The 27,656-nt window shown below is 38.3% G+C and overlaps 5 protein-coding genes and 1 long non-coding RNA gene across 10 annotated transcripts; 1 reads left to right on the top strand and 5 right to left on the bottom strand.

Annotated features, from left to right (window-relative positions):
* Positions 1–103: 103 nt before the first annotated feature.
* LOC140774198 (probable WRKY transcription factor 4) lies at positions 104–4,328 on the bottom strand. The gene is made up of 4 exons (XM_073117090.1): positions 3,797–4,328; positions 2,081–2,820; positions 1,867–2,007; positions 104–783 (listed from the first exon to the last, which is right to left on the bottom strand). The coding sequence occupies exons 1-4, from the start codon at positions 4,190–4,192 to the stop codon at positions 519–521; spliced, it is 1,542 nt and encodes a 513-aa protein (XP_072973191.1). The 5' UTR covers positions 4,193–4,328; the 3' UTR covers positions 104–518.
* Positions 4,329–6,360: 2,032 nt separating this feature from the next.
* Positions 6,361–9,353, bottom strand: LOC140773228 (uncharacterized). The gene is made up of 3 exons (XM_073115705.1): positions 8,977–9,353; positions 8,763–8,885; positions 6,361–6,844 (listed from the first exon to the last, which is right to left on the bottom strand). The coding sequence occupies exons 1-3, from the start codon at positions 9,209–9,211 to the stop codon at positions 6,690–6,692; spliced, it is 513 nt and encodes a 170-aa protein (XP_072971806.1). The 5' UTR covers positions 9,212–9,353; the 3' UTR covers positions 6,361–6,689.
* Positions 9,080–10,550, top strand: LOC140773231 (uncharacterized). The gene is made up of 4 exons (XR_012106440.1): positions 9,080–9,219; positions 9,295–9,387; positions 9,599–9,652; positions 9,862–10,550. It is a non-coding gene; the product is annotated as an uncharacterized lncRNA (long non-coding RNA).
* Positions 10,551–10,692: 142 nt separating this feature from the next.
* LOC140773230 (eukaryotic translation initiation factor 5A-2-like) lies at positions 10,693–13,912 on the bottom strand. Of its 2 annotated transcripts, none has more exons than XM_073115706.1 (6): positions 13,782–13,912; positions 13,542–13,686; positions 12,833–12,955; positions 12,694–12,750; positions 12,538–12,612; positions 10,693–11,077 (listed from the first exon to the last, which is right to left on the bottom strand). In XM_073115706.1, exons 2-6 carry the CDS (start codon positions 13,662–13,664, stop codon positions 10,976–10,978), a joined length of 480 nt encoding a protein of 159 aa, XP_072971807.1. In that variant the 5' UTR covers positions 13,665–13,686; positions 13,782–13,912; the 3' UTR covers positions 10,693–10,975. The 2 variants fall into 2 exon arrangements, with proteins under 2 accessions (XP_072971807.1, XP_072971808.1); XM_073115707.1 differs by having other exon boundaries at positions 13,772–13,890.
* A 453-nt stretch (positions 13,913–14,365) lies between these two features.
* Positions 14,366–17,024, bottom strand: LOC140774974 (probable mitochondrial saccharopine dehydrogenase-like oxidoreductase At5g39410). Its single transcript, XM_073118180.1, has 2 exons — positions 16,272–17,024; positions 14,366–15,186 (listed from the first exon to the last, which is right to left on the bottom strand). The coding sequence occupies exons 1-2, from the start codon at positions 16,920–16,922 to the stop codon at positions 14,494–14,496; spliced, it is 1,344 nt and encodes a 447-aa protein (XP_072974281.1). The 5' UTR covers positions 16,923–17,024; the 3' UTR covers positions 14,366–14,493.
* A 700-nt stretch (positions 17,025–17,724) lies between these two features.
* LOC140773330 (uncharacterized) lies at positions 17,725–24,144 on the bottom strand. Of its 4 annotated transcripts, none has more exons than XM_073115822.1 (7): positions 23,740–24,144; positions 23,238–23,268; positions 23,039–23,159; positions 22,371–22,582; positions 21,790–21,895; positions 21,071–21,691; positions 17,725–20,183 (listed from the first exon to the last, which is right to left on the bottom strand). In XM_073115822.1, the coding sequence occupies exons 4-7, from the start codon at positions 22,578–22,580 to the stop codon at positions 18,103–18,105; spliced, it is 3,018 nt and encodes a 1,005-aa protein (XP_072971923.1). In that variant the 5' UTR covers positions 22,581–22,582; positions 23,039–23,159; positions 23,238–23,268; positions 23,740–24,144; the 3' UTR covers positions 17,725–18,102. The 4 variants fall into 4 exon arrangements, with proteins under 4 accessions (XP_072971923.1, XP_072971922.1, XP_072971924.1 ...); XM_073115821.1 differs by having other exon boundaries at positions 23,821–24,144; XM_073115823.1 differs by having other exon boundaries at positions 23,942–24,144.
* Positions 24,145–27,656: the final 3,512 nt, after the last annotated feature.

Below are 27,656 nucleotides of genomic sequence, written 5' to 3'. Positions count from 1 at the left end.
CTTGGAGATAGAGAGTTTCAGTTTGAGATTGATATGAACCGTGGCACATCCTACTGTATAATTTGTGTTCTGATTTCAATTGCAAAGAACACTCAGAAAGATTAAGACAGATGAACTATGCCCAAAGATCAACTTTCAGAAATTCAATGATGATAGAGAAACAGTATACATATCCTCGAAAAAAATATACAGATCCTCAATTTGCTTGTTATTTTCGTGTAGTGTGGAAGTTATAGATGTACAACATTAATAGATTAATAGCCAGGTAGGTGGCACCAAAGTGAAATACAACAGATTAGCAGCAATTGCTGTGGCAAGGACGTGAGCATTTTGTCAAGATGGTACAACAAGAACATAGGATGAGCTTCTAATTAGAATGTCAGCTGCGAAATCTCAGCCAAAACAGATAACTCGAGCCCAAAATGCAGTCATTTCTTCTGTGACCGCACGGAATGCAGCAAATGTATGAGATGGGCTCCATACCAAACAATTTTCAGAACATACAGAAAACCCTAAAATCAAGTAACGTTGTGCTCTTCTTTCAACTGCAAAACACCAACAGGCATACGGTCGTTGTTACTAGAGATGGAACTCTGACCTTTATGTTGTATGTTGCTGGAAGCAGCAGCGGCTCTTGCTGTGTTATGGCTGCTGTTTCTACCAGCTGGTACATCATGGTTATGTTTTCCCTCATATGTTGTTATCACAGCCTTGGGGTCTGTTGAGGCTCTCTCAACATGTTTTCTAACATTACATCCCACATAGGTGCACTTGTAATAACTCCTACATAACATATAGAGTTGCAAATATCAGCTTTATATAGATAAAGACAGAATTTCATCTTCAAAAATAATGATGAGCTATGAGTGAAATTAAGATGAAAGTAGCCTAGAAAGACATTTGAGTTTTCAAACTTCAACAACCAGTAGTAATTGAAGAAGTTGCTATGCCTGCAGATGTAGTTCTACATTGAGCCATCATTGATGATAAAAGTAATTCCTATCTCACAAAATAACTTTCACCAGTGTTATCGAATCACAAGCTAAATATAGGATATATGCTACATTTAGTTTTACACTGATATTTTGGGTCATTACTAGTGTATGTAAGTCCTCTTTTATATAATAATTGATCAGAAGCGAACTTTTCAGATCTGAGCTGCACCACCGAGTTCAACAAGTTGAACTGTTAAGTTGCCAGGTTACTGGTTTAGCTACATGTGCCTTACTGGCGTTGCAGAAGGCCAGAATGAAGAAGGAACTTTGTACTAGACATGTATAAGAACATACACTAAGCGTGTATATATATGTATATATATATATTACTAAATTACAAATCTATGTACATGGTATGTGCAGATGCATGTCTAGTACGATATCAATTTACAATTTTAATTATCAGTTTTGAAGATTCCATCAAAAGTGAAAGTCTTTAGTTAAAGCTGAAGAAGGAATTGATGGGTTTCTGTCTGATATTATCTGAGACTATTCAAAACAGGGCAAAGCTTGGTCTAAACTGTCTGGTAAGTTAAAAGTAGTCAAAACGAAAATGGAAAACCTGTACATTGACTTGGTTAGTTCTGTCCAAAATTTATTGGTACTGACTGGGAATCTTGGACGTGATTGCATCTTATTGAAACAACTTTTGGAGACTAAAAGTTATAAGGAATAGAAATTACTGCAAGGAGACAAGGATGTCTCTAACTATATTGCTGATAAGATGACTACTAACAGACTACCTGCAAAGTCATTGGATTCCAAATGCAAATCTAATTCAAACATAACAATGAAAATTTTATTATATTCTTGACCATGCTTGTAGTGGAAGATAATATAGGATGCTGGTATGAGGAAACAAATGTAATACCTTGGGTGAGGATTTCCTTTGACAACTTTCTGCCCATACTTGCGCCATCTATAACCATCATCTAAAAGATCAACCTCACTAGTAGTTTGAACAATTATCCTAGGCTCGGCCAGTGTCTTCTGTGATGAAGTTGTTATGTTTCTGCTCAAAAACAAAAGTTATCTTGAGGAAAGATCAAATAAGCTGGTTTTCGTAGGTAAAGATATACGCATACCTCCTTTTAGGATTGGAGTCACCATCATCCCCTTCAGCTGTCCTTCGTTCACCATTACTTACTTCCTCACTATCACTAGAACCAGAAAATTGCTCAGGTGTTCCGTGACCAGATTCTCGATCCCTCTTAATTATTGGAGGAGCAGGCATGCTATTATTTGATTTATCAAAATTTTCAGAATAAGCCTGGAAACCCTGTGCAGATTTGGAAGAAATGTCTATATTTCTGTTTAGCTCGTTCAACTCACTTGACAAAGCATCACCTTCTTTGGCCCGTCTGTTTGGTGGAAGCGGATGGCCGTGTTCACCTTTATAAATTATCTCGGTTATTTGGCCATCTACAGAACGTTCAACCTTTTTCTTAACAGGACAGCTAGGATGCGTACACTTATAGTAACTCCTCGGATATTCACTACCCTTCACCATCTTCTGACCATACTTCCGCCAGTTGTAGCCATCATCAGCAGGCTTATCAACGACAAGGGCATTAGACTGGGATCTGTAATCACCTTGAGAGCCCTCAGCAGATTCAAAGAGGGTATTGCCTGTATCTGATAGAGTTGACATCTCCTGCATAGATCCCATATTGACAGTAGAGCTTTTAGGCGGTACTGAGGAAGCTGATGGTGCCTCTGAAAAAGAGGGTGGATAATCTGCTTGAGTTAGCAATTTGAACTGAGACTGTGCAGCCTGCGCTGTAACTTGAGCCAGAACCTGTTGATGGGACAGCCCAAAATTTCCCTGCAGAAAGATCAAGCAATTTGTGTTGTATTAATTTGTGATCCTGACTTACTTCATGGACAAGAACACCAGTCAACTGTTTCATTAACTACAACAGCTTTAACCATGAATGACACCTTGGCAAACACGAGCTAATTTAAGAAACACTTCTTGATGGCTAAATATTGAAAGAGGTTAAAAACCACTTGGTTGTCGACAATTATCTTCGGTTTTTGTCATCCAAAAGTAATGTTTTCAACTGCAGTGAAAACACCAAAATACCTTGCTAGAGTCTAATGTTTGATAGGGCCTCTATCTACCTAATGAAGTGGAAATCTTCATTCTAGTGAACTAAAACAAAAAATTGCAAGGAGAAGTTATTCTAAACAAGATTATTTAGGGCAAGATGAGGGAAATGTCATCTACAGAGAGAATAAAAAAGCAAGTGAAAGGAGAGGATCGACCAAGATCATACGGCCGGTTTGTCATTTCAAGGAGATCAAAAGGAAAACTTCTACCTCTTTCATTTTCAAACTAAAATATCTAATGAATTGAACCATGGTTGGCTACCTGAACCTTTTCTTCCTTATCAAAGATCTAAATATATTCGTCACTTAGTTAGAACTAAAGATTATATCGCCTGGTTTTCTCATGATTACTCTTCCTTAGAGATAATGTTCTTAGAGCAACTAGGCATCTTCCATTTAAAAATTTAGTAGTTAACACAAATTGACAGCGTAAGATCTGTCTCCTGATCCAAGACCTAATCCCCAAACTCACAACCCAAGTTCAAATTTCCTTTTTCTAACAAATCAAAGTAGTAGTATTATTGAAACAATCATCATATCTAATAACCACAATAATTCACCCATCCATCCATGAAACGCAAAAGATTGGAAGAGAAACAATCTACTCCATATCCTTCGAAGCTCTACAAAGCACACAATAAATGCAAACAAGCAACGAAATCAAGATCGAATTTTTACAATCCACATACCATCCCAGACGAGAAGAACGCCGGCGAATCTAACAAACTCGTCGGACTCAGCCCTGGTGGTATCGTAAACAGCTGTGGCTGCGACACCACCAAGCTCGCAGGTCGGCTCTCCCCATGGAAAGAAGTCGGCCTCCTTACCGCCGCCACGGGCGAATTCATCGCTCCCACGAGCAGCTGCGTGAACGATCGGAAATCGGACTCGGATTCCTCGGGGAACAAGCTCGAGGCCAGGGTCAACGGCCCAGGGCTGGCCTCAGCGCCGCCGCCGCCGCCACGGAACAGGCTCTCGATGGAGGACCGCGGAGGCAGGGCTAAGGTTGGCCTCAGCGTTGGCGGCGGCGGGGCCGTCGCCGATGGCGGATGCGGCGCCTCTCCTCCCCCTCCGTTTACCGCCATCTCTCGATTTCTACTTGCTACTAATTTTAGAGGATATGGGACTAAAAAAGAGATCTTTTTTATTTGCTTCGGTCCCTTTTTTAAAAAAAAAAAATATATATTTCTCGGGTAATTTGGTGGGGTTTTGCCAAGAAACCGAAGCAAAGATTTGCGATCGCGAGTCCACAGCGATGGAAGTCCGACACTGGTAATTTAATATTTAACTCCCTCCAAAATTACGAAAAGGCCGGGGGGTTAAACGAGGAAGACGTTGACTTCGACTCTAGGAAAGATATTGTGCCTAATGACGAAATTACCCTCCTGTGCCGAGAGAATCTAGAGCGAGTAAATATGATATTTAAATATTAAATCCAGAACATAATCTATTCTCAAGAGAAAATTCCAAAAAATTAAAAAAAAAACGAATTATTTAATCTTTTACCTTTTACCTTATATTAAGATCATTATATTTTTAAAGTCAATTTAGTTCATATATATAACATGGTAGCTATCTCTTAAACAAAACTAAAATAATTCTTTTTGTGGATAAATATAAATAAGTAAAAAAGAGATTAACCAACGATTGAAATTCAGACAGGAAGATACCAGCTCAGCCTACTAAAACCTACTTCCCCCCTTCCTGTCTTGGTGGTTTTTCCCCCCTCATTATCTAAACCAAATCCAAACGCAATCCAATGAACCGCTGTTTCTAATCATAGATAAATATTCAAATATCTATATATAGGGAAAGCTAGTACTGGTTACTGAAGTGGTCCAGTTACTGTAGATGACAGTGATACTGGCAGATGTGTGCTCATGATTAGGTTGAGAGTCATACAAGTTTAGTTTAACAGTTTTCTTGGTCTAATAACTATCTTTGCATTTATTATGCACCCAATATTGTACCAACCACAAAAGGTGTTGCTGGATTTTGTGTTTGTGGTGCAGTAAATATTTACTGTTGTAGAAGGACAAGAGCAATTAACAGGTGGGGAATACCTTCCATACATACATAGAAATATGTCTCCTTCCTATTTTGTTCCATGAATAGATTTAGAAAATTACATCCTTAGCTATGTAGTGATTTAATTTCTTTCTTTTAAAGAGATCTTGAGAACCCATGAGGCATCTCAATTGAACTATAAACCATTGAACTCTGAATTTTTCAGTAGAAAACTCGCAGTACATCTTATTATCTATCATTTTTTGTGGCAAATACGACACACACACATATATAATTGTTATTAGAATTTTGAATTAATTAGTTTCTTAACAATCTCAACTACTCAAAGCTGCTGGTCAAAAGATTTCACTGTAATAATAGTTAATAAACAAGTACTTGTTACCTTTAATAATCTTATGACATCTCTCAACCCTCTGTCAATAGTGCACTGCATCTGGAGCAAGAAAAGGGAAGATTTTATTAACTTGGGTCCCCTATGTTATCCAGTAACATAAGGGCAGAGGAATTTGAAGGGAAAAAGAATGAAGAGGAAAATGAAAACTAGGAAGAGGGCAATAGTGGAATTGGAAAAGGACTTGTTTGCATAATTGCAAAGGGGCAATGGTTGTGATCCAAGGCGGCGGGGGTGTGTCATGGTTGTGAGAGAGAGAGAGAGAGAGAGAGAGAGAGAGAGAGAGAGAGAGAGAGAGATCCTTTCGTGATGATCACTACTGCAAGGTGTCGTTGTGGGTCTGCAGTCTGGATAAAGTATTTTCTGGTCTAAAAGATTGAAACTTAGAAGGGAAAAAGAAGAGGACATTGAGATAAAAGGAGGACCAGACAAAAAACTTTAAAAGAGGACACCAACTTTTTGAGTCCTTGCATATCTCTAACAACCATCCTCCAAATAGTTTATTAGTTTTCAGCTCGCATGATTCAGGTAATAATAATAGTAGATTGGATTAGTAATCTATGGATTATTCATCCACAAGAGTGCATAAAGTGTCCTCCTTTCTTTATATATATAAACTGCGCAACTGTTTACAGAGAAGAAAAGGTGGAACAGGAAAAGAATTGCTGCAGTACCCATGATCCAATGAAGAAAATGCCATTTTTGAGGTACTGCAAGAATATTCAGACAAGGCCCAGAAGAGTGAATCATATTTTGCAAACAGTAGCTGTGATATTTCTCACATCTTGCGTAGAAAGAATTTACGACAGTACAAATTTTGCAACGGTACAAACGTCTGTAATGTTATGTCTCTGTTAAGATGAACACCCAGTTACAAATTTTGACAGGGTAAATCTTATAAAAATCTTGTTATTTCCTTTGGCGAAGGCAGTAAACCAGTTAGACGTCACTCATATAGGGCATTTCAATGATGAATAATACAATATAATTCATAATTCTCAAACTGGTTTCACTTGGCAGAGTTTTCCACCCTCAATAAAGACAAGGGAAATTAAGAGAGTGTTAATAAACTCAAACAATAACTGATTGCGGCAGTGTATTATTCTGTCGCAGGAGGAGATAACTGGGGGCCTTTGATGGATGAAAAGAGCCTCGAATGGATGTCATGGTGTCTCTTTGTATGGTAGCTCGCAGGCAGCCAAGGGATTCTTGGACTTCACGTGCCCAAGCATTTCAGCAACAGTTCGGCAGCGGCACTGGTTACCAGGACGGATGACATCTCCGTAGACGGCCATCTCAATTATATCAAGCTCCCTGTCTACAAATAAACATGAAACACTCAAAATTTCAGAAACAAGCTAAGAAGAAAGATACAATAACTGAGAGAGAAAATTCATGAACCTTCAAAGAAAAAAGGAACAAAACAAGAATGACAGAAGATGATCAATACCAAAATCAACTAAAACCAAATGATGAAGCATGACGAATATGTATTTAGTAGAATTTTCTATTTCAGGTTGTCACTGACTTTAGACATGCCTTATTAACACTTTGCTATACCTCACATACCCATTACTAGGGTAAAGTTATATGAAACCTTGTTTCTGTTCATGTCTATGTTGGCTATGTCTTCCAACAATAAAAGAATCATAGTATCTAGTGTCATTGTCTCTAATCAAGTCAAATTTGGTCCCCACTCGCCAAGGTGCCTTCCACATGATTTGGTTGCTTCCTACTGCATTATGTGGTCCATGGTCCCTGTTGAACGCATAATGAACCACCTTCAAGAATTATTCTGCATTTTACCCTCAATAAGGTATTATTCTAGACAAGTTAGCACCATGGCTATAACTTGACCTCTCTTTTCTTATGACACAATCATCCATCTCAACATTCTTATATCATGTATGCTCTTCTTTTTTTCCATAGGAGATCTGATAATTCAGCAAAACCTAGATCTTCTTCATATGCATCTTCAGCACGTCACTTCAGAAGCCAACCAGAATTATAACAGATGGGCAACGACACATACTAGGAATCACCATACACCACCAAATATGAGCATCTGGTGTATCTCGCACGTAAAGACATCAAGAGATAAGGCTGGCACCTGTGTAAGGCCCATGGAAAGAGAAAATGTGCGACAATTAACACAATTCATAAAAATAGATGGTCCTAAAAATCAAGGTTCTAAGAATCAGTTTTGAGATCGGGATTGACTATCTGAAAAAAAAGATATGTATTTAACCGTACCAACTGAGACTTCAATCCATAATAAAAAAAAAAATCATCTTCTGTCCAAGATGGAGTCCTTTTACAATCTTAAATATCATAAGATAATGAAGAAAAAAATTCTGTTGTCATTTCCTGCAGACTTGATTACTTCGTAAGACATCTTTCCATGTTATTTATTACAATCTATCAAAACACTTTGCCCTGTTTCAAGTCTGCAGGCAAAGCACAGTTACAGGTATTTAGTATTCCGTATTCTATCAGTTGTCGGCATGAGGTTTTCCATATGTTTGCTGTGTCAAGCAGGAGAAAAGAAGATAAGAAGACATGGCTACAGAAAAAGTTCAACCAAGTATTATTGTTGTAACAATTCTGTATACACGGTTAGAGAAAAAAAGTCTCAAAATGGCATTATTATCAAGGAGGATGGAACTATGGTTAAACGGAAGGTGTAGTGGTGTCTAGCACTTGAGAGATCTAAAAGCATATCCCGCAGAACTTAAAATTTAGAAGAATACTTTGTTAGGCACCACTTACGATGACGCACAAAAGGGACGTAACAAGAAATCATCATCTTAGAAACTGAATGTTGTGATAGATGCTTTCCACTAGAAGAGATACAAGTGGTGGAGATAATGTGAAGCAGTTTCTAAGATGACAACACTGAGAAATGAATATGGCGTCTTTAGAAAAGAAAAAAAAGAGAAATATTGCAGTAGAGCTGACTGAAGTAGCATCTCTTCTACATAAACTGTATAGTGAAACAGCAGCAATATCTAAATCTATAGAATTAGTGGAGGAAAGTACAGTTGCACATTGTAGAAATGCAAGTTTGTGATGGTGGAGCTAAGTGCCTGTTATAAGATTGAGAGCTTGTAGAAGGGTTACCTGGTCCAAAACAAATGAAATTTTCTCTTTTTTCCCCCGATAGCGTCGATAAAAAAAACCATCTTGAATAAAAACTCCAAAAGAATTTGGCTTTTAGCAAGAAATTAATCACTCACCGGTGAACTTGATATCGCAGGAGAAGCCTTCCAGCTCCGCCTTGTCGACCCACTGTTTATCGGACTTATATCTATTAACCCTAGTCTGCAGAATTTGGCAGTTCTCCGCGGTCGTCTCGCCACCTACAACAAAAGGCTAATTTGTTTTTCTTTTGTTCTTCCAGAACTCGTAAACCCTAAGAAGAGCAAACGGAACAACATCGAGAGGGAGGACCTTTGGAGAAGGGGACGATGTGGTCGTACTCATAGCAGAGGCAGCCGTGGCAGTTCCAGAAGCGCTTGCAGACGACGTTGCCGGCGGAGTCCTTCCGCCACCGCTCCGGGTGGCGGCCGGCGACGACCTCCGCCTTTTGCCAGCACAAAGCCTTCGCCTTGGCGTCGAAGAAGCGAGGGCGATCCTTCTCCTTCTCCTCGTCTCCCCCCCGCCGACGAGGAGAAGAAGACCCCATCACCTTTGGTACTTCCCCCTCCCTATTACTGAAGATTTCTTTCTTCTTCTATTCACAATAATAGACTTGGTATATATACAAAGGAGAAAAGGTGAAAAACAAGAGGAGGCTTCAGCTTTCCTGATTCACATCACACCTGAGAGAATTGAAGAGAAAGGAAAGGAACGAAGAAAAGGGTACAGATTTCCTTTTTCTCCTCCATTTTCTTCTAAATTTTTTATCCAAATAGGAGAAAATAGTGTAAAACTACAAATAAAAAAGGCATCTTTTTGAGTTATTATAAGAATATTCAGACAATGGCTAGAAAATAATATATCTTATTTTGCAAGAACATTTTAGGGAATTCTAATTACAAACAGTTAATACTTCTTCCATATCTCTCTACAGATGAACACACCTCATTACGAATTTTGATAATCATAGGGGGGCATTTCAGGGAAGGTATAATCCAATACAAGGCTCAAATTTCGCCAGGGCGGCTGACACTGCCATAGGCGGCCATCTCAATTATATGCAAGCTCCTTTTTCTGCAAATAAAACACAAGATTCTAGAAATAGTAGTAGTTTTTCCTTCAATAGCATTTGCCTTTCGAGTAAGAGCTCCACTTTGTCCACCAGCTTCTTATTCGGCTTGAATTTGTTGACCTTAGTTCGAAGAATTTGGCACTTCTCCGCGGTCGACTCACTACTTAGAAGAACACACAAAAGAAGGGGCTATATTCCTCCTCCTTTCGAGAACTCTGTTGCTGAGACGCTTGCAGATGATACGGAGGACCTCACCCTTGGAGAAGGGAATGATGTGCTCGTACTCGTAACAGGAGCAGCCGTGATCAGTTGCTGAGACGCTTGCAGGCGACGTCGCCGGAGGAATCCTTGCGCCACCGGTTCGGGTCGCAGCCGTCGACCAGATCCGGCGAGGGCCTTGCTCCCTCCGCATACGACCAGAAGATTTCTTTTCTTCTCGTCTTAATGCCAAACATTATGTTAATCTTTTTTATTAAAAATAACATTAGCATAACGCATCAAATTTATTGGTCAATGTTTATTGTGATTTATAAAATACTGCAGATTTCTGAGTTAATGTTTATTGTGATCATTCTAAGCGATAGAAAAATTTGAGAATAGAATTTTGATGATTGACTTCTCGTTTCCTTATTGCACAAGAACTATATATTATAGGGGAAAGAATCTCCCTTTCGAGCAAATAAAAGGAGCCCATCTCTAAGAAACCTCAGGATTTTGTGATGTGCTAATTTCACAAGAGGGGAGAATTAGCAAATCAGCCTCCTTCTAACCAAATGAAAAAGAAAACGACAGAAGAAAAGGCTGTGCGAGATGATGGAAGTCCCAACAGAGCATGAGCATTTGTAAATAACAATTGTAGCCTTCTCCACAAGAGAAATATTACAAACAATCACCAACTAGCAATGACCACCGTACCAGTATAACACTTGAAACCATTTGTAAAAGAGACTTGAGCATAGTTACCGATTCATAATGGCCATTTCCTTCGAAAATAGAATGTATATCAGCCAGAAGCAAAGTTGCAAAGAGCATAGAAACACCAATTTTAAAGAAGGCTATAGAATCCAGTTATTGAAGCAGATGAAATACTATCCCAGCAATCACTGCCTTGGTTACCGTGGCAAAAGCCAGCTCATGCAGGATGAATGTCTTATAGCAACTACCAAATATCTCGTGAAAATATAGAATGGTTTCACTATGCTGCCAGATAGCAAAAGTAGCCGCGATAGATAAAGAAAGCTACTTCGGGCCAATGTCCTTCAGAGCACAGATCTGCTCCTCACCCATAGCGGACATAACAGTCACCACAAGATCCTTCCCTTCTCCAAACCCATCTTTAATCTGTGATCCATTTAAAACTTATTAATAGAGATCTGGACAGAAAGGATTATAATGTATGGAAAGAGCTATACTTAGCCAGAGAAAGGAAAGAAAAGGTAAATATTAGCCTTAGAACAGGACTGACAGATAAAAGTAGACCCACCAGCAAAATTACAAGTGCCTCTACACCTAATCTTGAGTTGAGGAGATGCACATACGGGCTCTTGGCCAAGTTTGAAAAGTAGGCAACTTCATGAGTACTCAATGGAAAGAAAAGTTCATATATATTAAAAAAAAAACCAACCAACTAGAAGTGATCAGTTTGCAAATATTATTTTCTGATACACAAAGCTCACTTATGTTATTCACTTATATCTACCAAAAGGGTTAGCGACAAACTTAAAACACCCCTGCACAGAGTCAACAAAACTAGGAACCATGTCGAGCATTTCAACTTGTACTGTTTGCAAGCTTTCCCATGAATATTAGAATGATACTTATATGACACCCTACTCCATGACTGAAACCAGCTAAAGAATTGCATTCCCTATCTCTCCAAATCAAATGATAACATGTACTCAAAGAAGTCAATTATAATGCCAAAATGAAAATTTTCAAGTTACTCTGGCATCAACATATTTTAGTCTCATTAGTCTCAACAAGTATACTTTACTATTGCTACCATTTTATGTTACTTAAGCAAGTAAACCTCTACGCAGAGAAAATTACCATATAGAATAAGCACTAGTTTCAAATTTCTTACATGAGTTGTTATATCCAAACAAAACAAAGACCATATGGAACTAGCACTAGTTTCAAATTTCTTACATGCGTTGTTATATCCAAACAAAAAAAATACCATATGGAACAAGCACTAGTTTCAAATTTCTTACATGTGTTGTTATATCCAAACAAAAATAATACCATATGGAACAAGCACTAGTTTCAAATTTCTTACATGCGTTGTTCTATCAATTATTTCCTTTTAAAGAGAACATCGACCTCAAGTAATGAATTTTCAAAAAGAGAAAAACAGATCGCTAACATTCACAAAGACATCTATGATAGTTCCACACAAGGAATTAAAATCCCCTTAACAAGAACTATAGTAATGGGTGCTCAAGCGATACATATCTAGGCAGAAAATACACCATAACATTTAACTCCTCAAACTTTCATTATTTGATTGGGAAACAAAGATAGGAGTCTTAATGTCAACTAAGCTCTATAAATTGGACCTAAAAGAGTAACAAATCTACAAGCAAAAATTATCAGCACCACAAAACATCTCATATGAAACAAGTATAAAGTAATATTGTGCTTTTGTTACTCCTTATCAGATCATGAAGAAAGAACATAATATAAGCAGGTTAAAAGAATAGATCCTAAACCTTTCCATCTGCATTTCACATATTAAGAAAGATATATAGAACTCCAGCCAGAGTACAAAGCAATAGCCACAAATAAATCTAATAACTAACCTGAGAGAGCAGAGTATCATCAGTTGGGAGCCTCAGATCATCTTTGGTATTCCCATTTTCAGTAAGCAGACTCACCTGCCATATTGTCATAGAAAAATCAAATACCCAAAGAAAAATTACCAACAAGAGTGTACAATGGTTGCAGTTAGATCATACAAATCCATCCTCGGATATATCAATGAGCTGATATTCCGTACGATTCACATGGGGAACCTGAAAACAATACCAAATAAATTCATGTGTGAGGTATCCCGAATCCAACGGTCAGTTAAAACACAAAAAAGATTTTACTTACATCACAGTTATGAGACGAGGGCACAATATCTTCAAGCTTTTTCCCATTGAAGATATCTATGGCAACAAAGTGACATTTAGCATGACCATGCTTCCCAGTCTTTGAGGTCGAAACCTCCACAACCTGTTGCGGCAATTGCAAACAAACACAACTTGTAAAATACTAAAACGACTAGCTAAGAAACAGATCTAAAACTAAGTATTACCACACCAGAATCAACATCAGAAAAGAGAAAAGAAAGAAGATGCATGACAAGGAAATACCCAAATCTACAAACATAAGTACTAAAGCACACGTAACCTAGAAAAAAAAAAAAGTAAGTCTTGATGCCCGAAAATCTACAGAAACATACTACAGGAATATCCTGGAAAGACTGATGGTCCGTGCGGGAAAATAATGACGCAGTACTGAAACATTAAAATCTCACAAATATCGCATGCGAATCCAAATTAAAGGCAGCTAGGTAGGATGGTACTCTAGTTCAGGACAAATCTATGCAAAATACCCAAAACGAAAGTAATTCATTTTATTAATTTAATCTAGTCAGCGCATGATTCGGGAAGGCAAACCAGAGTCAACGATGGGAAGCGTCATATTGGCGTCCACCAAGTGATCAGAAGAAATCGTAAAAATACTCCAAACAAAAAGCAACCGAGATCAAGCGAGGACGAACCAAGTGTTATCAAACAAGGGGGAAGAACAATCGAACCTTGCAGGGCCTTCCCTTGATCACGATGTATCCGTTCTTGCGGATCGTCCCCGCCTGCTGCGGGTACGTCTTGGAGGCTCCTGCATCGGCCTTCGATTCGAAGTGGTGCTCCTCGTCCGACATGTTTCCTGCTTCCACGGAGATCCTGATCGAGACGAAGAAAGATTAGAACATAAACCCTAGCCGAGATCACGGAAACAAAAGCGAGCGAGCGAGCGAGAGAGAGAGACAGAGATTTACGCTAGATGAGGAGGAGGAAGCGATGGGAAGTAGGAAAGGGCGGCTCCTCTTTTAGATAAGCGACGAGACGAGTCGAGACGAGACGAAACGGAAGAGGCCCGGACTCCACCGAGGGCGTAAAGTTTCTCATCTCGCCCTAAATGCTAGGTTAACGTCCGGGACGGATCCGGCCGTCGGATCGCGATACACGTGTACGGCCAGACGTCGATATATGGGTAGATTAGTTGATGTTTAATTAAGCACGTGTGCACTCTTAATTCTTTCAGGTAGGACATCTCAGCTACCGAGTTCTAATCGACCCGACCTCGAGCCAGCAAGCTATTTCTTAGTCATAACAATATTTCTATTAGGTCCCATATCTAGTCCTTAAATCTTATACATGTGATTGGGAAAATTTTGTTGAACAAATTTCAAATGATCAGCTTGTAACTCAATCCAACAGGAGTCAATCTAAACACATATCATTTCAGCAACCCAGCATAGATTTTGTTTGACATGAAACAAGATTGAAGATTTAGTAGTAAAATGGATCACATCAACCAACACATTCCCTAAACCATGAAGAATTCTGAAACAAGCAAGGCTGAATTCATTAAACTTTTATTGCTGGAAAAGAAACAAACATAGATGATATTTTTCCGTAAGCATACTCAAACGATGTAAATACCAGTTTGCTAAACAGAGATGCTAAACTAAAGCAGAAAACAAGTGACTAATTCGTTCCCGTCTTCATAGAGATGACATCAAAAGATATTCCATTCTCTTGCAGCCTTTGCTGGAGATCAGTAGGCCCAAAAACAATCCCTGGAGTGTAGACACCTCCTTTCGGCAAGTTTGAGCGCTGGTGGAGCACAATAAGAGCGCACTGAATCAAGACAATTGGAGTGGTCAAGTATCCAATCTCAGGACCAGAAACTCGTGTGATTATCTCTGTATCTGGTTTTTTCCCAGATTGGGATGCAGTACTTTCATCCATGTAGCCCTGCCCAACAAACCACATCTTAAAGGTAGCGCTACTGACCTCCTCCTCCGTCGGCCCTGTCTTTCTAAACCACCCGAGGGAGAAAATCTCAGGGAATTTTAGGAGAAGTGATCTCCCAAAAGCAAATTTCCCAAGGAGTCCAATGAACAATCCAGTGAAGATGAAAGGCACAATGCCCAGCATAGATTTAGAACCGATCTTGACACCGAAATGTGCAGGCTTCACTGATGACCAGAAATTCTTCCTCTTCTCCACATATTCATCACTTTCTTCTACTCCGGGAAGGCCATGAGGATGCTCTGTCAGTGTCGCAAGAGTTCGGCGAACAACTACAGAATCTGCAGAAGGTAGCTTTACTGCCCATAGTCCAATTGTCTTCTGGTGCTCAACCAATGGCCCTTTAGGAGGTGGGGGGCCTGGAATCTGCAAAAGGAGTGACCTTTCTATTGTTACTTTTACATCATCAATTTCATGTGTGCAATAAAAGGTCAGACAACCAGTATTAAGTGCAAACAGGCTAAATTTTAATGCACTATGTGAAAATATCATGCTAAAATCTTCATAAATATAACTTGAAACAACAGATGAGTGATACAAGTTAATTTAAACGGAACTACTACTCTCAAATTCAAAGAATCTTGAAGAGGAAAAATGGACAAATGAGGACAAAGAAAGACGACAGGCTAGGCAGCAGTTTGTTGATTTGTTTCTCCAAGCTTCTGCCCTCTTCTAGAGGGGCAGTAGTGCATGACATCTAAATAAGTAGTATATGAGGTATGAACATGCCCGCCTCTCATATTCTGTCTGGTGTCAACCTTCACTTTCTGGTGCAAACGAGGAATTGCAGGAAGGGAAGGCAAGAGAACAAAATAGCTCCCTCCATAACTTTGCAACCTGATCTTGTCCAAAGGAAAACATTGTTCTCATAAAAGATCCAAGTCAACTTAATTGAACTATACCAAACATTACGAAAACGCTAGCAAAAGTTTGTGGATCTCTTAATCGAAAAGCCAATCTAAGCAATACAATTACATCATAACATGCAGAAGGAGAAAGGCGTCGTATAAATCTCATTTATCAGTCTGCCTCTCTTTACCAACTGCAGCATTCCAGTGAAAAGTTCATTGTTTTTTTATTAGAAAGCATAAAACCTGCATTTCCATCTTGATCACTAGATAAACTGAATCAAATGAGCAGGCAAATCCCTTCTAGAATTTATCTCTCCTAGTTAATAGTTACATTTTGATCTAAAATTGATCGAAAACTGAATTTATGCATCTTTCTTCTCCTTCCCAGCACCATTATAGCTTATAGCTACTTGAGTTTGTGTTAAAACAATTTCAGAAAACTTATTAACTTAACAAGGAAGAGAAGCTCCCAGATTCCTACAACAAAGTGGCAAAAGCTGGGCAACTGAAGAATTTAGTGCAACATACTTATCTAAAAGAATCATATATCACCCAAGAGCATTAAAAGGAATTAAAGGGACAGCATCAAAACCAACATACCTTAGGCCGAGGTCTTCTAGGTCTCGATCTCCTCAACTCCTGCAACTGCTTAACGTTAGCCACACCGAGCACCGCCGACTCATACGTCCCAAAGTTTCCCACAATCCTTCTCTCCGACTCCAAGCTTAGATACGCCTCCATCCGATTCACCACGCCAACACCTTCCCACTTCCTCGAATTAAACAAAACCCCCAGCTCCGCCGGCACCGAGTCGAATCCACACGCCGAAACCACCAAAGATCCCGTCTTTACCGCCTTCTCGTGGTACTCCGCTTCCATCCTCTCCATAAACTCGGGCTCCCCGGAGATATCCAAGTAGTCGGCGCCCGATTCGACGCAGGCGGCGACTACAGCCGCGCCGTGGAGGCGGAAGGGGCCGACGCAGCTGAGGAGGAGCTTGGTCTGGGCGGCGACGGCGAGGAGGGATGAGTGGTCGGAGACATCGGCGAGGATGACTGGGATAGCTGGAGGAGGGGTAGGGGAGGCGGCCCATTCGAGGGCGGCCGCGAGCTTGGTAGGGTTCCGGCCGGCGATGGCGATCGCAAGGGAAGGGGAGAGGTACTTCAGGGCTTCGCGGAGGACGTATTTGCCGGTGAAGCCGGAGGCCCCGAGGATGACGAGGTCGAACTTTTTATTCTCTTCGTTCGCCATTGTTGAGGTCTGGAGGAGATCAAGACGACTTTTTTAAGTTGGTTTTCGATGAGATTGATCGATTCCTTTGTTTTTATCATAGTTGGTGTCAGAGGTATTAAATGACACGTAGAGAGAGTGCGTGCAGAGTAGTTACAGGGCAATTCTAACATGGGATATGATATTACTGGATAAGATGGGCTTATTCATGTATAAGCTTCGATAACTCAACGAATTTATCCTTCTTCTCCTATCAAAAGAGGGATGAAGTGAAATAATAATAAGAAGAAGTCTCAACCTTGCATTCCTATCAGAGTTTAAGAAGATCCATAATAAAGCTGAAGAATGACATCTTCCTGCTTCAAGGAGAGATTGGCAAAGATCTTCGTTCACTCTATTTGCAGTTCATGTTCTCTGCTGCTCACTGTCATTGGCATTTAAGCTCTCATCAAGTACTTGATCGCCTAATTAAACCAAGCTATAACCAGACAATTTTTTTCAATCCTCTCTGGTTAGCTACAATTCTTAGATTAGCAGCTTCACTCCATTTAGTTAAATTAACCGGTTAGAGTTTAAATTGGGGTTGAAGAAGAAAATAATAAACAAAAATAAATAGAGAATAAGAACACAACCATTTTGAGTCAGAAAATAGAACGTTGGGCAAGATTACAATATGGAGTTTGGTTGTAGTATTTTAAGCTTTAGGGGGTTACTTCCATACTAGGCTGTAGTTCAAGGATATAATTGTAACTAAACCTATATTCTTTACCAACAGAAGCAAAATGCTGAAGGAGTTATGAAGTAATCAAACTGGGTGAGAATCTTAAGACCACAACAAGAAGAACCAAGTCTTTAGTGCAGGGCAGTTTCTTAGAACAAGACTGCAAATTTGACATCAATCAAAAGGCTTATTGCAAGAAACCTCCTAAGCTTTTATCTCCAGCAACACTCTTGAAATTTACAACAAATTTTACAAGCTGAGAACAATTTAGAAACATTATCTATTTATCATAAGACTATTTAAGGAAAAAAAATTAGGATTTATTATCAAGACTTACATAAAATGCTTGACTTTAAACACATAGTAGAGGGCCAAATTAAGGCTGACAAAACATGTCGAGTGCACTATTGATCACTTAGAAAATCGGGATTTTGTTCATCTTCTACAAGACTATTGTTACACCGTATAGATCTCTAACCTCTAACATTGAGGAGCAGAGATGTGATCCAATGGAAGTCTCTGCCTTCTGCATCGCCTAGTCGTCCTTCCCCACGTCATTATGTTTCTCCCCTTGGTCTCTGTGTCAGCAGGAGAAGGTAGTGTTGGCATGGTGTTGATGTGAATCTCAGATACACTAATGGCCAAAGTTCTTGGTCGCCGTCTCCCCCTCGGTTGGCAGTTGAATCCATTTCTGCCAGCTGCTCGTCTAGCTGAGACTATCTGCGAAGACTTGCCTAATGATCTCGTGAGCCCTCCAAGGATCTGAAGATCCTCTGTTACTTCATGCCTCGAAAGTGATGCAAGGCCAGGTAGGATATCTTTCTGAAAATCCCTCCGCTGCCTTCTTTTCCTTGCTTGGACCCTCCGTGGCTTGGTTAGAAGCAGAGCGGCACTGCCTATATCCTGATCGTTTTGATTCTCTTGCCCACTCGGTTTGCACATGTACTCATCAGCCTTCACTTCCTCAAGCTTCAAAGTCATTGACTCAAAGAGGTCCAACCCATCATTATCTGAAGGTTTGATACCATTATCATCTGTATTTTGTACTCCACCATAGTCAGCATTGCATGTGACAAACTCTGCAAACCACCGCAAGGAACTAGATGATGTTGTCGTCACATGCTGGGTATTTATTTCAAACAAGGAGCTGAAAGAATATGACGACAGGGAAACAATAGTTTCTGCCGCTGCTTGAAGAGTTGTGTCAAGGGATAGTTCAGTTTCTCTTAAACCATCCTTTTCGGTTGAGTACATTTGGACAGTCTTCTCATCATACTTCATCCCTATAATCTCACCTTCAGAGTATATATGATCTTCTTCCAATGCAACGGTTGGTGCTTCCAAATCAATTTGGCAAGTAGGCTTTGGAGCAACACTTGGCACTGGAAGCGGTGGTGGAACCTTCTCTTTTCCAGCATTAACATTCATGTCAGTTTGAAAGTGTAGACAATCACTTCTGGCACCTGTTCCTCTTCCATTGCGCCTTGCAAACATGCCATCTGACAAAGACTGTTCTTGACATGAAGGCAAGCAGTTGACACTCTGAGAGATTTTATCAAGAAAGGTTAATCCCATTACTCCATTATTCAAACTGTCAAAGGTCCCATTCTTTTGTAACTTTTCCTCCTTGACCTCTGAAGATGATCGAGAATGCAGCAAACTCTGCAGAGAATAGCTTTTCCGATAATCTTCTTCTCTTACAAAGCCTGAAGCCACTTTTTCACAACTTGATATCGAATGAGAACTCCTTGAGAAGCGCATCTCTTCAATGCAAGTGGATTCAGCAGGGTTAGTTCTGAACATAAGTATATCCTTCGATGAATCAGCATGCTTCCCCAATGTATTTGACTGGGTCTCAAGGCCATTTAGATGCCCAGTTTGAATTATTTGATTCAAATTCACATCATCTGGAAACTTGATATTTGTGCAGTGCAAATTCCTTGAATACTTCTGGTGCTCATGACATTCAGAGTTTTCATATACTGAATTATCAACTCTGTTGTTGATATCTGGCTTCGCAAGGGTAAACGGGTGAAATTTCAAATGTACTGAAGAATTGGAATCGAATAGGCTACCATGTTCATGTCCATTCTTATATGAGGATTTGTTCCCAAATTTTGTTTGAGATCTAACATCACCATCAAGCTGCAGCTTTCCACTTGAGTCACCAGCATGGCTAATATTTGCACTTGTGCTCTTGCTTTCTGTAGATACATTGAAGCAGGGGAGTGCTTGAACTGCAATTGGAATATGACTTATTTTATTTTGAGGATTTCTCCAAGAAGAAACTGGTGGAGATACAGTCCTACTGATAGAAGACTGAGAAACAACTGAGAAGGAATGTGTCATTTGAGGAGCTGGGACTCTTGAATGTCCTGAGTTAACAAGATGAAAATTTGTCCGAGAGTTTTCAACAGAATGAATTGCTTTATCTCTGCCTTCATTATCTAAAGAAACTTCATGAGCTTTGTTGAGCTGTATTTGTATTGATTTACATGACAATGGAGATTTCCCACAAGAAAACCCAGAATTTAAAGAATTCACATTATGTCTACTTTGCCCTGTGTATCGGTAACAGAAAATAGCATATCAACGATAAAAGGATGATTAAAATAGACCTCAAGTTACACTTCCAAATAGAACATAGTAGTAAGGTACGGAAGAGACAGTAGAAAAACTAAAAGGTGAAAACAGTACTAAATTTTAACTATAGCACAACAGTTTATGAGTTGACCGATTTTAAACAGCTCAATGAAATTGTAACTTGCAAGACATCCATTATAGAACCTAAAACGCCAATAATTCAGCCAAAAGATAATAACACTTCAAGAATATATCCATGTGATCAGCTAAAGAAAATGAAAAGTACCATATAAAAAAAATTGTTTAGCAGAACTTATATGATTCACCATGTTCAGTGAGTATCTATTGGCTTGCAACTGTCACAGTAGAGCGGAAGCATCCAAAGATCAATATCCTTTCCACTAATATTTTTCCTTTCCAATCAAATTATTTCAACCGTTTATTATTCAAGCTTGAATACAATTCCACAAAAATTACCAAACTTTCCCGTCAGTAGCTGGTCTCTATTGCAGTAATTAAATGGAACGATACATCTTTATACAGGCATGTGTCTAGCGTGAACATTTGAGAAGGAAATGGCCAAATGGAATTTTACTGTTGATGTACCAATAACTGCTTTATGATGATAGAGCCAAAAGAAAAGGAACCAGCAGTGAGCTCAGTTAAACAGATTTGAAACATATATTTGATTATCAAATTGTGGAAGCAATCAAGCTGTTATATGGTATTTAAGAGCTTTCACATATCAGAAAAGAAATATCATGAACAAGAAAAGATGGGTACAAAATAATGCACCTAAGTAAGCACAATTCTACCATGACAATGCCTCGTATAAACATAGAGAAAATGATTACAGAAGCCTTACCAGCACCCTTATCGAAGCATGGCCATTTCTGTCCTTCCTCTTTATCCACCTCCAAAAAATTAGAGCTACTCAATTCCTCTCTATGCATAGGTATAAAGAAATCCTTGTGCACAAAATTTGTGCTTGGTTTCAAATTAAACTGCCCTTCGTTTTCTTTGCTGTACGTTTTCATGCCACAAGAGTAAGAAGATTTTGAAAACTCTTGGTCTTCACCACATAGATTTTCAATAGGCTTGTTTAAATCAGCCAAATTGTGGACAGACAGATCCTTCTGTGGATGAATACTTGGTCTTCTACTGCCTTGTATTGGAATGCGATTCCCACTATTACCAAGAGTTAGCTTGATGCTGTTCTCGGGCTCAGCATCATAAATCATGTTAAGAAGATCGAGAGACCTAAAGGATGACTCAGCAACAATTTGCTTTTCTTCTTCCTCTGCATCTTCACTTTCAATATACGCATCAGCAGGAAGATGTAGGTCAAACACTTTTCTAGGTATCTTTTTACTCTTAGAGTTCAACAGCACGTCATCCTCTAGAGACCCTCCATTTTCAGTTTGACTTGAACTGTGTAAAAGATTTTCTTGCTTCAGAAAGTTAAGCGGCCTATTGTCACTATGTCCTATGAAAAGTGCCAATAATGGAATGTTAGTCACCAATTCTGGATAAGGTATCTTTATTTTAAATCATTAGAAAATTATGCTTGAAATGAAAACATACTTGACTGAGATGCACCAAGAGGCAAAGAAAACTTATATAGTTGCTTCTTCTTAAGTTCATCCATCAATTTCTTCTGTACTTGGTAAAGACGATGAAGTTCATACACCTGCATAGGAAACAATAACTTCAGTGATGGACAAATAAATGGATCAGGAATATGAAAATATTCAAAAGAAGTTAAAGATTTGTAGTTTCCAGCTTATAGAAGTCCTGTAAGACTATAAGTGGTGCATACCATCTTCCTTCCCAGAAAAAGAAATTAAAAAAGATCTATAAGATTCTTTGAACAAAAAGACAATTCACGGCTATCTCTGTTTAATAAGAATGGGAAAAAAAATTGTAGTCAAAATTGACCATCAGAAGTTGCACAACGTTTCAAGAATGGAAAACCAGATTCTGTGATCAAAATTGACAAGCAGAAGCATATGACAACTCCATAAAATATGAAGTTAAGCACAAAAAAGTTATAATAGTCAAGCTACAATCAATAAGCAAGATAACATAAGAAAAGAAAATGCTTCTTAACCATGTCCACAATTTCTAATATACAAGCCAAAAATCTGAATGATGTGATTCTGTACCTGCTTCCTGAATACAGCTTCATGTTCAAGCATTGTTCTCTTCAACGTATCTTTATCATTCACTACTGTTAGTTTGGCATTATCATAGATCTTCCCATTAAATGCTCTGTCTTCATAAGTTAAGGACCGATTACAGTTCATCTCCTCATTCAAGTCCCTAATTGGATGAAAGACAGGGAAGTAACTCTTGGGCTGCACTTGTGTCCCCATTCCTGCATCCAATGGAAAAATTAGATATCAAGGAGTGTTCCTGCATCAGTGTTCTTACAGAATTATTATATGATGGACCAAATAGGTTGACAGATTATTCTTTTCCACGAGTAAATTCAACATAAATAGAGTGCATCAATTTCTACGTTGACTGCGTGCAATCTCTTGATGACAATTGTTGCAGAGCAGGAGATAGTCTAGACTTATAATTAACACATTTATTTATTTGAAAGCGACGTAATCAATGCAAGACAAAACAGCACCTCTTCAGCAGAAAATCTCGTTTACCACCATTTCAGTGACGATTTACATTTTACTTCTTATGATGGTTAGCAAATAGTAACTAATGAATGCTATTATCATTTTCAAATTGTACCATTGGAACCAAAGCGTTGGATAATTTAGCACAATTAGTCATACTTGTTAAACAAAGAAGTAGGGTAATACAGTTCCATTACCTTCAAATACTAATCTGTTTCTGCGTCCTCACAAAACAACACAATATCCTCCTACATTGCAGTTACAGGACAGTTTGGGGCCTCCGATAACAAATCTAATTAAATTTATCACTCACCGATCCTGCAACAAGTAAAGAAGACAGAATTATTAGGTAAAGACTTAAAGGTGAAAGAACAGATATCAAATCAGAATCCTTACACTAATTAAAAATACTCCTCGATTATGCATCCTGCGTTAACAATAATCAGAAGTCATAATTATTAGGCAAAGTTGAATGAAAAGATATTAGATCACAATTCTTACACGAATTAAAAAGCACTTCGATTACCAAAATAAAAATTTTGACAACAGAAAGCCCAAAAAGAATCTCGGAAAAGCAAGAAAAGATTTGCATCTGTTCAAATCTCCAGACAGAACAACAATGGCGAGCGCACGTCCCCAATCCATAAGCCTAAAGCCCCCCCAGTACGAGAACTATCAGGGTGAAGTTTAATTGCTTACAATATCACCAAAAATAAAAAAATTCAAAACTTCTCAACCAAATATTAATAAATTCTCCTAGCAAACGAAAAGCAAGAAGAAGCCAACAGCCAAAATCTCCCCTTTACACAAAAAAATTGAGAGAAAAAACGACCGAGCGCAAACGAGCCAAAGAAAAAAGCAAGAATCTCCGCCGGGGGAGAAGAAAAACCCATCAGACCTCAGACCCAAGAAGACAAACAGCATCAGCAAGCGATAGAAGCACGAAAGAAAGCAAATTGCCCCAATTCATCATCCATACCGAGTAATACAAGTCGCAGTGCTTGTTAGCAACAAAGAAAAGTACAACAAGTTATGGGAGTAAGGAGCGGTTATGGAGAGAGAGAGAGAGAGAGAGACAGAGAGAGGGAAGAGAAGAATGCCTCTCTCCAGGGCTATTGGAAGGCGAAGATGCTGTAGATCTTCATGAGAATGGGAGATGTCGATCTTCTGGGCCAGACGAAGGTTTTAGAGAGAGAGAGAGAGAGAGAGAGAGAGAGACCCCAGATAAGAAAATCTCCACAAGAACAAACGACCTTCCAATAACAGTGACAGGAAACTTGTCAACATCTGTTCTTTGATCTCCTCTCTCTCTCTCTCTCTCTCTCTCTCTCTCTCTCTCTCTCTCTCTCTCTCTCTCTCTCTCCTCTCTCTCTCTCTCTCTCTCTCTCTTTCTCTCTCTGGCAATTGACCCCTCTAATACGATATGCTCCTTTACTGCTTCCTGCCTGCTTGTGAGAGGAAGGTAAACAAAAAGATTACAATAATGGCCCTCCTTTTTCCTTCTCTTTGAAGTTCTCTTTTTATTTTACACCTTACATCATTATGTAACTTAATCTTTAATTAACCTTTCTTATTATCAACCATAAACCCAAATCCTATAGCCTAATTCTTCTTCTTCTTCTTCTTCTTCTTCTTTTTCTTTTTGGAGAATTAAACCCATATTTCTGTCATGAGTCAGCAAATCTTTCATTAAATCATCAAAAATATCCTATTTTGTTGATGTTTTAAGAATCCAATAACAGATACATAATACAAGTTGTGGAATTAAATAATAACAAAACTTACCCAAATCTGAAAACCAGCTATCTTATCTTATTACTTATATTACTCATTTTAATACCTCCAGATCTGCTTTGGTCTTTGGGATGGCCCAAGAATACAAGTGGCTTTGTTCATGCTACATAGTGAAATTTTATATTGTGTTTAATATACTGAAGTTTCCTACTTTAGGAGGGAGGTTGAAGAAATGGGAAATGATGTTCTTTTGAATGACTCTTGAGGAATAATATGCTTATGTGATAAATATTTAATTAACTATTAGATTAAGTAGTATATATATATAATGTATTATAATTTTATTTTTACCATGTAAGAATTTATAGCAATATTTTAATTACCAAATTCAGAATGAGTCGACTCCATAAATCCCTAATTCTACCTCGGATTCGAATTCGAGAATACTCATACATTGAGATTTTAAAAGAGAAGGTTTTGAGATTACCGTAGTACTAGTTTATATTTATCAATTTGGGTAATCTCTAAAGAGAAGGTTCATTAATTTGACTTTACACACACAAACCTTGGGATTAGATAGAGAATGATTTGAAGAGATATGAACACCAGACAAGTGTGTGATGAAGTACCTCCCTGTGGTCCCTGATAAATATCCCATCTTGCATGTTAGAAATTGTGAGGTATTTGGTGCTTTTGGTAGAGAGAGAGAGAGGTTGCTTAATGAATCAAACAAAAAATTAAGTGGGGCTCACAGTAGAAAGGGATGCATTAATGAAACAAGAATATGGGATCTAGGGCTTCCAATGCTTCATTGCCCTAGTCATTTTCGCTAATCGCATGAGATCCAAGAAGGAATAGGTTGATAAATCTTAGCTTTTGACCCTAATTGTTTGAGGTCGGCTATATGGGTTCTTTTTCTTCTCGATTATATTTAATGAAATATTGTGTATTAAAATCATAATAAAGTTTCTTAAATATCTGTTTCACTGATAAAAAAATATGATGTTGTCTTTAAAAACGAACTAGGAGAAAATCATTATATATTTGGTTAACTCTTACATGATATTCATTACCGAATAGAGATTCAGTGTTGGTAGCCTTGTCAAATTGATTCAGAGATTTGAACTCCAATATTTTTGTGCTGAAAAATGAAGATCGATTTAAGCTCATCGTCAAATATGTACCAACGCATCGACCACATTCGATGATTTTTATCATATCTCGTATAATTTTTTTTAACTTTATTTATTTATTTTTAATTATGTCCGACAAACTCAACCAAGACAACCAACACCGAATCCCCCCCACCTTGAAGTTAAGCTAGTGGAGATTGGATTGCAAGAAAGGAAGGGGAGAGAATACAATGCTTGAGGAGGAGGAGTACATAGAGAACAAGATCAGATTTGCTTTTTGGGAAAGAGTTGGTGTAACATCGAATGAAATCATCAGGAGAATAATTATTTGATATCGTACTAAATCATAGGATTCTTTATAATAAGAACAACGCTACGATGTATAAATTTTATAAACATTACAAACTAAGGAATCTTTAATTATAATATAAAGTCATAGGGACAAATTCTATGAAAATTCTGGAGCTGCCCTTTTTCTTCTTACTTCTTTTACTTTGAGTATGAAGCTAAGTAGCCGGATCACAAATCTATGTGCTGATTAACTGAAGTAAGAGGGGATGGATTAGTTTGGTTGTTAAGAGAGTAATATTACGTGTTGGATTCTGTTGGAATAAATATCAACAACTTTAAGGTATAAGTCTAGATAAGTTATCCTTCGTTTTGGAGAACTAAAAGGAAAGTTAAAAACGAAGAAGAGAATACTTTTGAAACAGAGATCGAGTTGGGAGATGGAATAAAATTTGTAATACCGTCGTTGATAAGTATTATTCTATTTTTCGTAGCTTATCCTGTCACGTCATGCATCATTTAAATAAAGACCAGACTTGGGCAATGTCCAATTGAGCTATTTTTTTTTTAAATTTTAATAACAAATTTCGTGCCGTCTTTAGAACGAGATGATACACAATCTAAGAAGAGGATACAATGGAGATCCCCAATTAAGAAAAGAAATATATTATGAAAAAAATAAAAGATAATGAAAAGGTTAGTGCTTTATATCGTCGGCCACGAACAAGAGAGCGAGGAGTTAAGAAGGGAAGATGTCAAGTGTGCAAAAAAGAGTAGTTGCAATCAGCAGCAAGATAGACCGAGAAACCCTGATAGATGGATAGGGATGAAAAGACGGAACAATATTAGATGGGCTATGTGAATAATGAAGGGAAAAAAAATAGACGAAGAGAAATAGAAGATGAAAGAGCAAATGAGTGAGGAGTCAAAGAGAGATAGATGAAGCCCATTAGGGGGAAAGAAGGAAAAGGAAGAAGATACGGAGGTTTAGAAGGAAGAGAGCAAGGGAGAGAAAAAAAAATGCGAGAGAAGGTTTTTCCAAAAGAGAAATAGCATTGAACATTGAGTTTAATTTGGGGAGTTTATTTTCAGAATGTGGAATATATATATATATATATATATTAATACAAGAGAATCTATGCTAGATCTTTCACCAAGAAATCTATGTTAGATTATTCTCTCATCCAGGTAGCATCTTAGTTTACTTGCGACATCTTAATCTAAATCCTCTCGGATCTTTGATTCTATTCTATCTCTATCTCTCTCCCTCTCCTGTCATTGAAAAGTTAGTGATGGGTCGGAATAAGAAATGTTCTTTATTTTTATAGACCATAGGGGTGTTGATGGGCCAGGCAGAGATTGCTTCACCAAATTGGATTTAGGCCCAAATTATGCTACGGAAGTTTGGATGATTATCAAGAAATACCTATAAATATATCTTAAAAGATTAATTAGACACCTCTGACTAATTGACTGCGTTAATAATAATAATAATAAAAATACTATTTTGCCTTTAATTGTTATCTCTTTCTCCTTTTTTTTTTGTAAGGTAAGTGTTATACAATTACAAGCAATATATATAAATAAAAGAGGTTAATATGTCGACGAGCTTCTTTTATTAATTATTCATTTTAAATACAAAGAAATTAAAACTCAAGCG

This window comes from Typha angustifolia, chromosome 13, assembly GCF_048772165.1.
Source record: "Typha angustifolia cultivar Huaian chromosome 13, ASM4877216v1, whole genome shotgun sequence".
Taxonomy (NCBI): domain Eukaryota; kingdom Viridiplantae; phylum Streptophyta; class Magnoliopsida; order Poales; family Typhaceae; genus Typha; species Typha angustifolia.
The sequence above is the reverse complement of the archived record's forward strand: the minus strand, read 5'-3'. Positions and strand labels throughout refer to the sequence as shown.

Coding starts and splice junctions, on each gene's coding strand:
- LOC140773330 (XM_073115822.1), bottom strand. CDS start 22,580: ATGGGGACACAAGTGCAGCCCAAGAGTTACTTCCCTGTCTTTCATCCA. Junction 21,692..21,789: donor TCTTGGTGCATCTCAGTCAA/GTATGTTTTCAT, acceptor CACTTTTCATAG/GACATAGTGACAATAGGCCG. Junction 20,184..21,070: donor ATGCTTCGATAAGGGTGCTG/GTAAGGCTTCTG, acceptor ACCGATACACAG/GGCAAAGTAGACATAATGTG.
- LOC140773228 (XM_073115705.1), bottom strand. CDS start 9,211: ATGGGGTCTTCTTCTCCTCGTCGGCGGGGGGGAGACGAGGAGAAGGAG. Junction 8,886..8,976: donor CATCGTCCCCTTCTCCAAAG/GTCCTCCCTCTC, acceptor CTTTTGTTGTAG/GTGGCGAGACGACCGCGGAG. Junction 6,845..8,762: donor CTGCGATATCAAGTTCACCG/GTGAGTGATTAA, acceptor GTTTATTTGTAG/ACAGGGAGCTTGATATAATT.
- LOC140773230 (XM_073115706.1), bottom strand. CDS start 13,664: ATGTCGGACGAGGAGCACCACTTCGAATCGAAGGCCGATGCAGGAGCC. Junction 12,613..12,693: donor ATATATCCGAGGATGGATTT/GTATGATCTAAC, acceptor ACAATATGGCAG/GTGAGTCTGCTTACTGAAAA. Junction 11,078..12,537: donor ATGATACTCTGCTCTCTCAG/GTTAGTTATTAG, acceptor AATGGATCACAG/ATTAAAGATGGGTTTGGAGA.
- LOC140774974 (XM_073118180.1), bottom strand. CDS start 16,922: ATGGCGAACGAAGAGAATAAAAAGTTCGACCTCGTCATCCTCGGGGCC. Junction 15,187..16,271: donor CTAGAAGACCTCGGCCTAAG/GTATGTTGGTTT, acceptor CTCCTTTTGCAG/ATTCCAGGCCCCCCACCTCC.
- LOC140774198 (XM_073117090.1), bottom strand. CDS start 4,192: ATGGCGGTAAACGGAGGGGGAGGAGAGGCGCCGCATCCGCCATCGGCG. Junction 2,821..3,796: donor CGTTCTTCTCGTCTGGGATG/GTATGTGGATTG, acceptor ATCTTTCTGCAG/GGAAATTTTGGGCTGTCCCA. Junction 784..1,866: donor AAAGGAAATCCTCACCCAAG/GTATTACATTTG, acceptor TATGTTATGTAG/GAGTTATTACAAGTGCACCT.